The 15,072-nt window shown below is 42.8% G+C and overlaps 1 protein-coding gene across 6 annotated transcripts; it reads left to right on the top strand.

Moving 5' to 3' along the window:
• The first annotated feature begins 584 nt into the window (after positions 1-584).
• On the top strand, positions 585-9,350 carry LOC119266724. Of its 6 annotated transcripts, none has more exons than XR_005132114.1 (10): positions 585-1,160; positions 5,970-6,175; positions 6,259-6,381; positions 6,464-7,029; positions 7,114-7,213; positions 7,502-7,966; positions 8,060-8,113; positions 8,203-8,442; positions 8,534-8,603; positions 8,789-9,350. XR_005132114.1 is itself a non-coding variant. In XM_037547993.1 (4 exons), the coding sequence occupies exons 1-4, from the start codon at positions 7,688-7,690 to the stop codon at positions 8,585-8,587; spliced, it is 627 nt and encodes a 208-aa protein (XP_037403890.1). In that variant the 5' UTR covers positions 7,221-7,687; the 3' UTR covers positions 8,588-9,350. The 6 variants fall into 6 exon arrangements, 1 of the variants encoding a protein (XP_037403890.1); XR_005132108.1 differs by adding an exon at positions 5,152-5,795 and having other exon boundaries at positions 8,534-9,350; XR_005132115.1 differs by having other exon boundaries at positions 6,305-6,381; positions 8,534-9,350.
• The last annotated feature ends 5,722 nt before the right edge of the window (positions 9,351-15,072 follow it).

Here is a 15,072-nt window from a genome sequence, read left to right as displayed (position 1 = left end):
ACACCCCACTATAGCTCACATGCCGTCTGTTGGTAAATCTTTATATAAGCCAACATACTGTGTGTCAGTAAAAATACAAACAAATCCTCTGTTGGTAAGCCACCACATATAAACACACAATGTGTTGGCAAAAGTATAGGCACACGGTGTGTCTGCAAGTATGTACAGCGAGACAGCGTGTGTCACGGCAATAAGGGAAACAGGCAACACAACGTGTGTTGGCAAATATTTAAGGCCCAAATAAAAATCTAGGCGCCCAGTTGAAAATGAAACGAAAATTGAAGCGGGCTTGTTTTCGGCCCAGCAACACATCGTGCGTCGGCAAGGCTCTAGAGAAAATGTACGCGCCCAGTCGAAAACTGAACGAAAATTGAAGCAGGCTCGTTTTCGGCCCAGCAACACATTGTGTCGGGAAGGCTCTAGAGAAAATTAACGCGCCCACTTGAAAACTGAACGAAAATTGAAGCGGGCTAGTTTCCGAGCGAAAATTTGGGCGGGTGTTCTAAGTGGCTATATCCTGATTTTCAAAAAGAAAAGTGGCTATATCCTCTCACCGCCCAACCAGTACCCCCAAAACCTAGGAATTGCAGCGCTCCCAAATCTGCCTCTCACACACACGCCGTTGTCGCCGCCGCTGCCGCCGCTATTCCTCGCCGCCACTGCCGCTGCCGCCGCCGACGTTCATCTCCTTGACCGCCCCCGTCCATGCACATCCACCACGCGATGCCTCGCCACCCTCTGAATCTCACTGTGTGCTCCATCTCGCCGCTCCCCTAGTTCCCTGCATCTGCTCACTGCTCCCCATTGACCCGAAGGCGGCTACCACCACTCATGGCTCTCCTCTCTCAAGGACGTCGCTCCCTATCCACCTAAAGGCCACCAGCATTCATGCCTCCCCCTCCCCCGCCCCTCCCCCGGTTCCCTATTCCTGGTCGCTGCTCCCCATCGACCTGAAGGCCGCCGACCACTCACACATCATCCGGCTGCTGCCCCTCTGTTGTATTGCTGCTCGGACTTACTCCACCTGGTGCCTTGACGAGCGACCTACACTACCGGCCGCCGCTCCTCTGTCGGCTGCTACATACACCGGCCTGCTGCACTGACCAGTGATATCTGCCACGTGACGCAGCTCCCCTGACGTGTTGCTGCTCCCACCCAAGGTTTGCTCTCAATTTTTAGATATCTACATCCCTCCCATGAAACTAGCTGAAGCAAGCTTGTTGAGATATTCTCAATCTCTATTATGCATTTTTGGATTGAGTATCTTTGTTTGTAACTATGAGTTGTGCCCAGGGGCGGAGTCGAATGTACTTACCCTGATGCACATGTATCAGGGCCCAAACATTTTCATAGTACTGCTTAGCACCAATTTAGGCCTAGTGCATCACCGTAATCATGCAATGTGCATCACCCAAACTGCAGCATGCCCGTGAGATAAAAGCACAAGCCAACGTACAGACCACATCTCAACCTACTGATAGTTTTGATACACACGTATTGATATTTGCCATTTGGTCTAAGGCGGCTCACAAACCACACACACGATTTAGGTTCTGCTTTCCTATAGGGTCGACTAGATCGCCACCACCTGTCTGGCATAGGGCATGGCGAGCAGCCGCCACTCATACTCCTCGAGGTATAAATCTCAAGGTATAAATTCTATTGCGGTTAGATTGTAAAAAGCACTATTTAGTACTTTCACCAGATTCATTGAAATTATGTCCTGATCTGCACTAGCCAACAGGTTAATTGAATTGACGCACTGTTGTAGTCTCAAACCAAGATAATTGAATTTGTGGTCATTTGTTACAGTTAACTTAATTGATGCACTGTACAATTTTTGCTTGAAAATTTGGCGTGCATCAGGGTTACATTTTCTCCAGCTCTGCCCCTGGTTGTGCCTGTGTTTAAGTTGAAAACTAAATGTAATCGCCTATGTATGCATTTTCTTTGTATTTCTCATCATAATGTTGCTCACTACAGTTTTATGCTTGTCTGTCACCGCATGTGTACTAGTAATTGCTGAAATTGATGTTTACTACAAGTCAACAATGGATAGAGGATGGATGGACGGGGCTAGGTATCTATACCAAAATTGAATTCTTTTTATGTTAAATATAGTGTTTTTTCTAAAAGTCTAGTAATTGCACATGTAGGACCACACCACCTTATGTACAGGGAGTTAATGGATTTGTAGAGTTTGCATTTGCCCATTCAGGAAAAGGAAATAAGATCTTATGCCCCTGCAAAAAGTGTGGTAATTGTTCTTGGAGAAACAGAAACACTATTTTGAGCATTTGATCTGTAAAGGATTCAAACATGAATACAAATTGTGGTTATTTCATGGGGAGTCATCATCTAGTCATGCACGTCATATTGCTAGTACACATGAAGGGCTAGAACATATTGCAGAAAATCATGATGAGATGGATGAAATGCTTAGACATATTGGTCATGGTTATGGCATAGGTGATATCGGGGGTCCAGATGTGGATGCTGATCTAGGGGATGATGACCCTAGTGTTGATGCTGAAGGAGTTAAAAAAGTCTAATGAAGGGGTTAATGATGCGGGGGTGGCAAATTTTTACAAGTTAGTTGATGATGCTAGTCAAGATCTGTATACTGGGTGCAAAAAAATCTCAAAATTGAATTAAATAGTTCGGTTGCTCCATACTAAATTCCTTGGAGGATGGAGTAACAAAAGCTTTGATATGTTACTAGAGTTGCTTGGAGAGGCTTTCCCTGATGGCTGTACTCTGCCAAAGAAATTCCATGAAGCAAGAAAGTTAGTTAAACATATTGGTCTGGGATACATAACTATCCATGCTTGTGAACATGATTGCATACTGTTTTGGAAGCAGCATCTAAACAAACAGAAGTGCCCAGTTTGTAGTACTTCTAGGTGGAAAGTGGAAAGGACTAGCCTTGACGGGAAACGTGTTAACCGAGTTCCTAGGAAGGTCCTTAGATATTTCCCAATTAAGGAACGTCTCCAAAGGTTGTTCCTCAACCCAGAGAAGGCAGCTAATATGAGGTGGCATGATAATTCCTCAACCCAGAGAAGGCAGCTAATATGAGGTGGCATGATAAAGAGCGCACAAAAGATGGATTGCTTAGGCATCCAGCAGATTCTCCTAACTGGAAACACATTGATAGTGAACATCCTTAATTTAGTGGTGACAGTCGCAATGTTAGATTAGCATTGGCAACCGATGGCTTCAATCCTTTTGGGTCTTTGCATAGTAGCCATAGCACTTTTCTTGTTCTTCTAATTCCATATAACCTCCCACCTTGGATGATAATGAAACAAGACAACTTCATCGTGTCCTCTCTGATTTCTGGTCCAAAATCTCCAGGTAATGATATTGATGTCTATCTAGAGCCATTGATTGAAGATCTGGAACTATTATGGCGCAAGGGCATTTGGACTTATGATGCCTCCCAGCGTGAATAATTCCTAATGAAAGCTGCAATATTATGCATCATCGCTGACTTCCCTGGATTAGGATATGCTCATGGTTGCCCTACCTCGGGAGATGTTGCTTTCCCTGAGTGCCATTCAGAAACTTCTTTTCTAAGACTGAAGAATGGTACAAAAACATGTTATATGGGGCATCACCGGTTCTTAGATGAAAACCATATGTTTAGATTGGATAAAAAATAGTTTGAAGCAGAAGAGGTCAGGGTAGCACCTTCTCCACGGTCTAGAGAGGACATTCTGAAACAAACAGAGAATCTGAATGTTGTTTTTGGTAAGGACCCAAGTGGGAACAAGCCTACAAAAAAACGCAAGAAAGGAGATCCACCAATTCTATGGAAAAAGAAATCTATTTTCTTTAGGCTTCCCTACTGGAAGGATTTACTTCTTCGGCATAATTTGGATGTTATGCATATTGAAAAGAATGTGTGTGATACTATATTTAACACACTTTTAGGAATTGCTGGTAAATCCAAAGATAATCTAAATTCTCGATATGATGTTAGAGATCTAAAAATAAGGAAAGATCTTCATCCTTATGAAGTGGAAGGTAAAATCTATATTCCTCGTGGCCCATACTACTTGACTCCTGAGCAGAAGAAGATATTATGTGAATGGCTCAAAGGTGTTAAGTTTCTTGATGGCTATGCATCAAATATAAGCTGTCGTGTAGATGTTAATGCAAAGAAGTTAGTTGGGCTAAAAAGCCATGATAATCACATCTTGCTGCAGCAATTTCTTCCAATAGCAATTCGAGGAATATTCCCAGAAGGAGTTGTCATAGCACTTACCCGTGTAAGCAATTTCTTCAAGAGAATTTATTCTCCTGTTGTGCGCATAAGTGATATGCAACAGCTTGAGGAAGAAATAGCTAAGACATTGTCCATTTTAGAGACTATATTCCCACCTTCTTTTTTTGATTCTATGGTGCACTTGATGGTTCATCTTCCTAGCCAAGTTCGACTTGGTGGCACAGTGCAGTCCCGCAATATGTACCCAGTGGAGAGGTATAATTTAAAAAAACATCTATATGAAAACATGCATTTAGTCTATGCATAACTTGACATGGTTAATCTGAATCTATTTAGGTTCTTGATGACTTTAAAAAGATATGTTCGAACAACAAGTCATCCTGAGGGCTCAATAGCTGAGGGTTATATATTTGATGAGAGCCTTACATTTTGCTCTAGATACTTAAATGGTTGTGAGACCAGACATAATCGGAAAGCTAGAAATGATGATGGCACCAACCAAGTTGGAAATGATGATGACTCTCAAGATATGTTGTCATACTTCTCCAAGAATGTTGGTAGAGCTTTGGTTGGCAATTGTAATGTGACCTTAGACCACAAAGTTTGGCTTCATGCTCACAACTATGTCTTATATAATTCTAACCATATGGAACCTTTCCTCAAGTAAGTGATTTATCTTATTTCGTTCTAGGCTTACTGCAACCATATGGAACCTTTCCTTAAGTTACTATAATTATATTCACAGAAAGCACTTTGAATACCTTTCCTCTCTTGGACATCAATCTAGACAACGTATACATCATGAAACATTCCATGAGTGGTTGCGAATTCATGTAAGTAGATAATTAAATCTTATTTGCTTCAATAGGCATGGATATCTACAAGATAAACAGTTTGACAATATCATTAACTTATTACAGGTTCTTGGGTTACTTAGAAGTGGTGAACATATTGAGGAAGAAGTAATAGCCCTAGCTGCAGGCTCTTTAATGGTTGCCAAGAAGTATAATAGCTATGCCATAAATGGATATGTTTTCCACACGGAATCATATCATCAGGGTAGACCCAGGCAAAGCTATGGAGTAGCTTTAGTTGGACAAACTGTGAGCATTTCTGGACATACTCAAACTAAGGCATATTATGGTGTTATTACTGAAATCTTAGAAATGACCTATCATCGGAAAGGAAACATTGTGCTTTTGAAATGTGGTTGGTTTGACAACAGAGTACAAGGTAAATGGGTGAAGACTGATAAGTTTGGTGTAACTAGTGTACACATGGCACACATTATCAGCACCGGTGAAAATCACATGGATGAACCTTTCATTTTATCATCGCAAGCATGTCAAGTTTATTATGTTCCTGATAAACAAAATAAAGATTGGTCCGCTGTAAGGGTCTCACCGCCGCGTGACCTTTATGGCATTGATGAAGTGAGAAATCAGCATCTGGAGTATTTATTGCAGGAACCGGTTATTCCTATAAATTTAAATGCAAATTTTAAGGTTCTTGGTGATGATATCTTGGTTAGAAATGATACAACTAAATCAAATGAGAAGAGGAAGTAAGTTTTTTGCAATCATGTATTTGTTGTTATCTGTTTGTTGTTCTTTATTTCTTCCAATTTACTTCTTGTCATTCTATGTTCCTCACAATCATATTAATTCTTGACCTCTATTTTTGTTATCTCTTCCTTGTCATCATCTATAATGTAACATATATGTTTTATGCATTTCAGGGGGAATGTCAAAAGGAGGAAGAGAGGATGAAGTCTATGCCAAACAGTATGAGGACTTGAGGGCTGCAAATATTAGAGATAATCGTAGTAGGATGGAAGATATGGCACTAAGATAAAAAAAGGATGCTGTCAATATAGAATCCATCCTACATGATTGTGCTGCGAAAAAGAGCAAGTCTGCCAGTACTCGTAAGAAAGCTCCTAAGGTGTGTTGACTCATATGCAGTCCTAGTGATTAGCTCAGCTATCGTTTATGCATGCAATAATTATCCATCTTTACCTGTTGTAGACAACACAAACTGATCTAATAATTGAACGTGATATCTGCGGCCTAGGCCATCAAACATTGACACACAAAATCAAGAAGCTATTGCTGATCAGACTGTTGAAGATAATCAAGAAGTGGAAGAAGGTATCATTCTATTATTCATTGTACCATTGCTGAAAGTGTAACCTTATAGTATCAACATTTGACCTTTTTCTGCATAAATCAGATCCTAAAGAAGTTGATGCGGAGAAGACAACGAGGAAGTTTACTAGAAAGGAGATCTTGTGGGCAAGAGCAAATGAAAAACGACCATTGATCAAATTGAAATATAACAAACTAAAACAACCAATTGGACCTGGCTCAAAAGAATTTCCTGCTGCAGTCACAACACTTATAAGAACTAGGTTGTTCCCTGTGGACAAAGCTGATTGGAGAGATGTCCCGGTTGAACATAATGAAAAACTAATTGATGACCTATCTGCAATATATGTGATGGAGTACTGGCTCAAGAATTATTCCTTGCAGACTGCTGCGAAGAAATGGAGAGCTTTCAAAGCTGATATGAAGGAAAAGGCTTTCAAAATTGATGACCCCTTGAAGATTCTCACAAAGGATGAGCTTATTGAACGCTGTGATGATAGAATAGATCCTGAACAATGGAAATGGTTGGTCAATCACTAGTTATCTGAGAAAGGGCTAGAGCGTAGCATATGCGGCAAACAGAATCGTTCTAAGGTGGTAACACCTCATATAACTGGAAGCAAAAGCTTTGCACGTGTTGGAGATGAATGTGTATGCAATTGTTCTTTACTGTTCTCAACTTCTATGTTCTATTATTTGGTGTGTTGTGCATGACTGAACTATTTTTTTATGCAGGCTAAAGAGTATGGTCGTGAGCTAGGTAGGCATGAGTTATTTATGAAGACCCATACTAAAAAAAGATGGGAATGCTCTAGCTAAAGCTCAACCAAAAATTGTAAGTATCTCAACTGATTATGTGCCAGATCCATTGCTGCTACATTAATCTGGTAGTTATAGATTTTGTGTTTTAAGAACATATTCATAGCCTTAAATTTGGATTAAACATCTTGGACCAAACTGCAACTTTGGTGATTTCTATACAATAGTGCATGGGTGTGTTTCATAGATACTTTTGTAATTTACATAACCAATTGAAAAATCAAGTAGTAGAACATATAATAGCCTTCAATTTTCTTTCCATGTTGGAGATTTTGGTTACTCTGTTATTCAAATTTTCTTGTAGGATGAACTTAAGAAACCTGCAATCCTTCATCCTGAATTGCTTGAAAGACCCATAGAGAAATGCGATCTATTTTCCCATGTATTTGGTCGTGAACCAAGGGGATATGTACGTGGAGTTGGTTTAGGACCAACTCCTGCTACTCTGGGCATTGATGGGTACCGCTCATGTGCATCCACAAGTGTATAGATGGCAATCCGTGCTAGCCAGAAAACAGAAGAGCAAAACATATTGTTGAAGGGCGCTCTACATCGACTATTCGATGAGGTCAGAGAACTTAGGGAAATAGTGAAAGGTGGCAAAGGACAGGAAGAGATACTTGATGATGATGCAACAGATCGTGCGTCCTCTCCTACACTGGAACATGGATCTAATCCTTCACCAACCACTCAGATGAGAGGAGTTTCTAGTGATTATGGTGATCATAATGTGCATGAGGACATGATGAACAATCATGATGCTGATGTGGTATGATTTCGACCATGTTAATGATGAATGAATTGATCTATGCAAATGTTAATGAATCGTGACCTGCTGATGAATTATCTCATGCAAATGTAGATGGTTCCTATTAGAGGAAGAGCTCCACTCCAACCCACTAGAGGACACGAGGGGGTATGTAACTCCACCCCCAAGGCTCCACCCTATTCATGGTTGTATAATGTATGATTCTGTAGTGAAGTATAACATCGTTCCATTTCTAGGGTGGGAAAGAGGTTGTTCTACTTTCTGTTGAGAGGCCATGTGGTCAACCCGTGGCTAAGGCTACTCTCCAAACATCTAATCCAGAAGCACGTGTGGGAGGATCTCTTTTAGGTGTTGAGTACCATGAAGTAGTTGTGAATAGTGCGATGAGAGGTGATCATATACTTCCTCGGCAACATGGAAAGCTGAAGATGCTGGCAGATTGCGTTGGGCATTCTATAGGTTGGCCGCACCTAAACGTATACGCTAAACTCTGCTTATTATATTACATGTATGGTTACTGATACACATGATTCATTGCCTCAATATTGTTCGTCCTCTTTCTTTCAGATTGTGAATGAAGAAAGGGCAACAAAAACATCCAAGGTTCAGCATCTTCAGTAAGTTGCTCCTATTCATTGTGAGTAATTGTGCTCCTTGATCAACTTTTGCACCTAGTTTTGCTTCTTGATCTTCAGATTTGGTGCCAGTTCCCATATACACTGCGAGAAAAATCTAACTTGATGGTTTCGTGTGCTCTTTGTTCCCATATAAAATACAAAAAATTGTCGTATACCTATGACTCCTGTAACTTTGTTTTGCTAGGTGAATGGAGACAACCTTAGATATAGTCCAGCATGCAGTTACACATGTATTGATACATATGCTTTAGCTTTTGTTTTACTGAATGGACGAATGGAGTTTTACTAAAACTTGAGATTATAGTTGGATGTGGTACAACCAGTTCTCAGCGTATGGCTTATTGTTTTGTTACACATTGTGGTCCTGCCATGGCGGGTGTTGCTTGTCTTTAGGTTGGTATTCTATACTCATATCCTTCCACATAGTACATGTTTTTCCTGCTGAAAACCTGGAATTATGGACATGAATGGCTTACTATAATTTTACTGTCATGTATATATTTTGTGGTGGCATGCTGTCAAATTTTGTCTAAAATATGTTAAAATGGCGCTGAAATTGACCCTTGTGTATATGTGTCTTTTGCGGACGAGAACCGGAGGAAGAATTTCGACCCTTCGTTGTAGATGCCTGAGCAATGAACATTGGCATGCTTTTGGGAATATGCAATTTAAGTTGTCTCATTTTGTTGTCTGGTTTGTACTGAATTACATGATCTGTATGCTATCAATCAGATTTGTGAGATCTACCATGAATATGTGAGCTTCATTTGATTTATGAATGATGGTTGACTTTGGTGCAAAGAGTGTGTTGTTCTCAGATGTAGATTTAATCATATTTGTGTGCTGAGAATTTTGATCTGAATTAGAATTATTAGTCTGTGAGCACTTAGCTTTTTATACCATACTGTTTGTTGGGAAGTAAATTGTGTTGTGTGTTGGGAAGTAGATTGTGCTGTCAGTTTGTCCGTTGGCAAGTAAATTGTAAAGAGACGACTAATCTGTCGGCATGTGTAATGTTTACCAGCGCAACTGACTGTCCACAAACACAAAATGTACTGATGGCATGTTTGTTGGCAAGCAATATACTTGACGACGGATTAAGTCTGTCAGCAAGCAAGGTTTATGGACACGACAGCTGTTGGGAAGTGAAATACCTATGAGCACACCGTCTGTTGGCAAAAAGAAAATTCGTGGCACACCGTCTGACAGGAAGTAAAAATATGTAGCAATACATGAGCTGTCGGGAAGCGAAATACATAGGGACACACATGCTGTCAGCAAGAAAACAACTTAGTGGCACAAGTGTCTGTTAAGAAGTGGAACACTTACCAACAGATAGACCGACGGTAAGATAGGTGTCTGTTGGCATATCCAACTCTTGACAGCTCAGATGCGGACAGACACTACCCAACATCTAGTGTGTCGGTAAATGTCCATGCAAACACCTTGTTTGTCGGTAAAGCGTGTATTTACCAACACACACGTGTGTTAGCTACAGTGGGGTGTGGTGTAGTGAATAGCTGAGCTCGCGCCATGGCCTCCGTGGCCGTGCTTGGCATGGATGTTGATGACAGCCAAGTTTGAAGGGAGACAACTAGTACAAGCCGTCCTGACAAAAGATGGTCTTCGCCTGCCAAAGGCTCTGGTGGTGACGCTGTTGTGGGCTCTGTGGTGACCTCCGTCCTTCCGTCCTGCTGGTCTTGGTCTTGTTGCACCGATATGGAAACCTTTGCATGATGCCTCGGGACTCCTCGCCTGCGCCTGCCTCTTTAGTACGATAGAGGAAACTGGTACACTGCACATGCTGGCACCCGCTTGGCCTTGGTCGTCATGGCTCACGTCACGTGAACCTCATGAGGTGCCCCTTGCATAGAGATCTCCGCTCTTCGGGAGCCAGCCTAGTGAGGCTGCTCCCGGGGAGGTCTTGGTGTCATCCGCCTCGCGAGGGTCTTGAGTGGTTGCTGCTAAAGATGGGCCATACTAGGCCGTTGGTGGAGCCACGCACTGGCCCGCGGGCAGGCAAGTCTGGGCACCCCTAGTCCCGAAACGCCGACAGTAGCCCCTGGGCCCAAGGCGTGCTCGACCTTGGCTATGAGGTGAAGCCAAAAGTCAAGTGCGGAGCGCCGCGAACCCCAACCGCCTGCGGGCTTAATTGATGTGTGGCGATTGATGGGACGTGGATGCCTCTGCTTCCCCACGCCGCCTCGGCAATCGTTCGATTTGACGAGACCCTACTGCATGTAGGAGGAAAACCATCATTACATGTGATCATGGAGGTCGGTGATTGGCCTCCCTCTGACTATAAATGAGGAGAGGGGCGGAGCCCCCGTTGCTCATCTTCTCCTCCACTCCATTTGCTTCTTCTTCTTCCTCTTTGCTCCGCCGTCTTGCTGCAACACCCATGGCGCTGATAAGGAGATTCTCTGTCGCGGAGAATGGAAAGACCCATCATGAAGAGCAGGGGCCACTTCCGCCGAAGAAGAGATTGGCCCGCCCCTTCGGCGTCATCGTGAGGCAGGAGGTGATGAGGCCCTGGTACGAGCGGCCTCCCCTAGGCTACCCGCTGCCCTTGCATGCCCAAGCGCAAGGCCCTGGAGGAGGAGGCGGCACCCCGTGCCGCTCGCGTCGCGGCCACAGTGGCCAGGTCGTGGTGGCTCGAGCTGTCGACCGACAAACTCATGCCGAGGGCTCATCCTGCGAGTTCGTGATGTGGGCGGCGATGCCACCACGCACATGGATCAGATTCCCGTAGTTCTTCGCTGAAGAGATGCCGCCGAGGGGCCGCTCGAGCTGTGGTTGCAGCACGCCGAATGCAACACCCCGGCAACGGGAGCGGAGGTCGAGGTTGTCTCCGCGGGCAAGATCTTCATGACTCGTGGATGGGGAGAGGTTGCCCATGCCTGCCATGCGGAGGGGGCCCTTGCCATCCATTTTGAGTACGACGGCGCCTCCATGCTGTTCTTCAAGGTCTTCGACAAGGTATGCAGCCGCTTGGAGTGCTGCCCTGGAGGGGGTCGCCAGGACGGTGCAGCGGCAGGTGCTGGGCCCGCCCTCGGCCTTGCTGACAACTCCTCCAGCAGCAGTGACGGCGCCTAGGAGTCCAGCGACTCAGCTGAGCTTGACTAGATTCCGGAGACGAGAGACGACGGCTACGTGCCCCCGAGCTCCTGCCGTGCCCGGAGCACAGCAGCGGTGTCTGCTCGTTGTCGTCATTGATCTGGATGGGGTAGGTGTCGGCCCCTCGTGTCCCACTGTTGATGATGGCGTTGGCGATGACATCTGTAAATATGACTCCTGGAAACCTCCTTTTTGGTCCCCTTCAAGGAATCGAGACGAACCCCGTGGCGGTGTGTAAAGAATCTGTAGTGCTTTTGCATCAACGTTATTCTTATTATGAAATTGGCGATTGCGTCTCTTGCTATGGCATTATCTCCCCTTTTCGTCCTCATGGTAGCTTAGTGCTCTACGCCGACAGGTCCCAGTCCCCAGGCGGGCTTCAGCCGTCACTGGTATGCCAGGTCGTGATGTCGTGGTCAAGGCCAGGAGGTGGGCGGCCCAAGGCCCAGTAAGAGCTCCTGAGGCGCGATACTCAAGAGGTCCCCCTTAGCGTGCAAGTAGCTTCCTAAAGGCAGAAAAGGAAGGCGGCATTGCCGGAGCAAGGCTGTAAGAGCCAAAAATCTCGAGCCGTAGTGCCAAGCCAGCTTGAATGTGTGACTTATCTTAGCGAGCCTGCCGAAGCACGTCAGCACGAGGCACGGGAGGAGAAGCTAAAGGCTTGAGAAGATGCGGTTGCCGGCCGTGACACGGAGCTAAAGCAGCTGGCGCGGGCGCAGGCCGTGGAGCGCCGCTGCCAGGAGGAGCTGGAGAAGAAGGTGTATGCGGAGAAGGCCCAGCTGGAGGCCAATCTAGCTCTACAATTGATTCACCTTCTGTTCTGAGTAAACTTGCGACACCTACACCTGCTATTCATTCTGATATGTCGCATGTTATTGATGATGCCACTTCTGCTTTGCATGATACTTATGATGAAACTACTTCTATGCTTGATACTACTATGCCACTAGGTGAATTTCTTGATGACAACTTGCTAGGGCTAGAGAGAATGAAATTATTGAAACTGATAATATTGATGAAAGTGATGATGAAGATTCTCCCCCTAGATATGAATTGCCAATTGTGCCTGAGGGTTATGTTATGGATGAAGAAACTGCTAGAGACTTTCTTGCTTGCAATGATAGATCTGATCTTAAGAAATTATTAGCTAAGCTTAAAGAAAAGTCTTTGAATGCTAGAATGAAATATGACCCTGCTTTTGCTACTTCACCTATCTTTATTACTGATAAGGATTATGATTTCTCTGTCGACCCTGAGTTAATTACTTTGGTTGAATCTGGTCCTTTTTATGGTTATGAATCTGAAACTGTTGTGGCACATCTTACTAAATTAAATGATATAGCCACCCTGTTTACTCATGATGAGAAAACTCGCTATTACTTTATCCTTAAGTTATTTCCGTTCTCATTAAAGGGTGATGCTAAAACATGGTTTAATTCTCTTGATCTTGGTTGTGTGTGTAGTCCCCAGGATATGATTTATTACTTCTCTGCTAAATATTTCCCCGCTCATAAGAAACAAGTTGCATTAAGGGAAATATATAATTTTGTGCAAATTGAAGAAGAGAGTCTCCCACAAGCTTGGGGGAGGCTTCTCCGTTTACTTAATGCTTTGCATGATCATCCTCTCAAGAAAAATGAAATATTTGATATCTTTATAATGGACTAACCGATACTTCCAGAGACCACCTGGATAGTTGTGCTGGTTGTGTTTTCAGGAAAAGAACTGTTGATCAAGCTTAATTGCTATTGAATAATATGTTGACTAATGAACATAATTGGACACTTCCTGAACCAACTCCTAAGAAAAGGGGTATTCTATTTCTCAGTCTTGAAGATATGCAAGAGGCAAAGAAATCTATGAAAGAAAAAGGCATTAAAGCTGAAGATGTTAAGAATTTACCACCTATTGAAGAAATACATGGTCTTGATAACCCGAACAGGTAGTGAAGGTAAATTCTCTCTATAGATTTGATAAATGTGAAATCCCATTTACTAAATTTGCTAGCCAATGCTTGGATGAGTTTGATGACTTTATAGTTAAACAAGAAAACTTCAATGCTTATGTTGGTAGACAATTGAAACACAATGTAGATATGCTTGAACACTTGAGTGATTATATGTCTAGAGTTAAAGGTGAACTTAAAGCTCAGAATGATTTGCTCAATGAATTAAATAATAAGAAAAATGATAATGATGTTAGAGTTATGACTAGAGGAGGTAAAATGACTCAGGAACCCTTGTATCCTGTGGGCCACCCTAAGAGAATTGAGCAAGATTCTCAGAGAACTAATGTTGATACACCTAGTCCTTCTAAGAGGAAGAAAAAGAAAAATGATAGGACTTTGCATGCTTCTAGTGAACCTGTTGTTGACACACCTGAGAATCCCAATGATATTTCTATTTCTGATGCCGAAACACAATTTGGTAATGAACATGAACCTAGTGATAATGTTAATGATGATGTTCATGTTGATTCTTAACCTAGCAATAATAATGATGTAGAAATTGAACCTGTTGTTGATCTTGATAACCCACAATCAAAGAATCAACGTTATGATAAGAGAGACTTTGTTGCTAGGAAGCACGGTAAAGAAAGAGAACCATGGGTTCAGAAACCCATGCCTTTTCCTCCTAAACCATCCAAGAAAAAGGATGATGAGGATTTCGAGCGCTTTGCTGAAATGATTAGACCTATCTTTTTGCGTGTGCGTTTGACTGATATGCTTAAAATGAACCCTTATGCTAAATACATGAAAGATATTGTTACAAATAAAAAAAAGATACCGGAAGCTGAGATTTCCACCATGCTTGCTAATTACACTTTCAAGGGTGGAATACCAAAGAAACTTGGAGATCCAGGAGTACCGACTATACCATGCTCCACTAAAAGAAACTATGTTAAAACGGCTTTATGTGATCTTGGAGCCGGTGTTAGTGTTATGCCTCTCTATTTATATCGTAGACTTGATTTGAATAAGTTGACACCTACTGAAATATCTTTGCAAATGGCTGTTAAATCAACTGTTATACATGTCGGTATTTGTGAGGATGTGCCTGTTGTGGTTGCAAACGTTACTATTTTAACGGACTTTGTTTTTATTGATATTCCCGAGGACGATAGTATGTCGATTATCCTTGGTAGACCCCTTTTGAATACTACAGGGGCTGTTATTGATTGCAACAAAGGCAATGTCACTTTTCATGTTAATGGTAATGAGCATATGGTACACTTTCCCAGGAAACAACCTCAAGTCTATAGTATCAATTCTATTGGAAAAATTTCAATCATTACTATTGGAGGTTTTGAATTTCCTCTTCCTACTATTAAGAAGAAATATGATATTCTTATTAT

This window comes from Triticum dicoccoides, chromosome 1A (assembly GCF_002162155.2).
Source record: "Triticum dicoccoides isolate Atlit2015 ecotype Zavitan chromosome 1A, WEW_v2.0, whole genome shotgun sequence".
In the NCBI taxonomy this organism is placed as follows: Eukaryota; Viridiplantae; Streptophyta; class Magnoliopsida; order Poales; family Poaceae; genus Triticum; species Triticum dicoccoides.
This window is presented reverse-complemented; position numbering and strand designations above follow the sequence as displayed.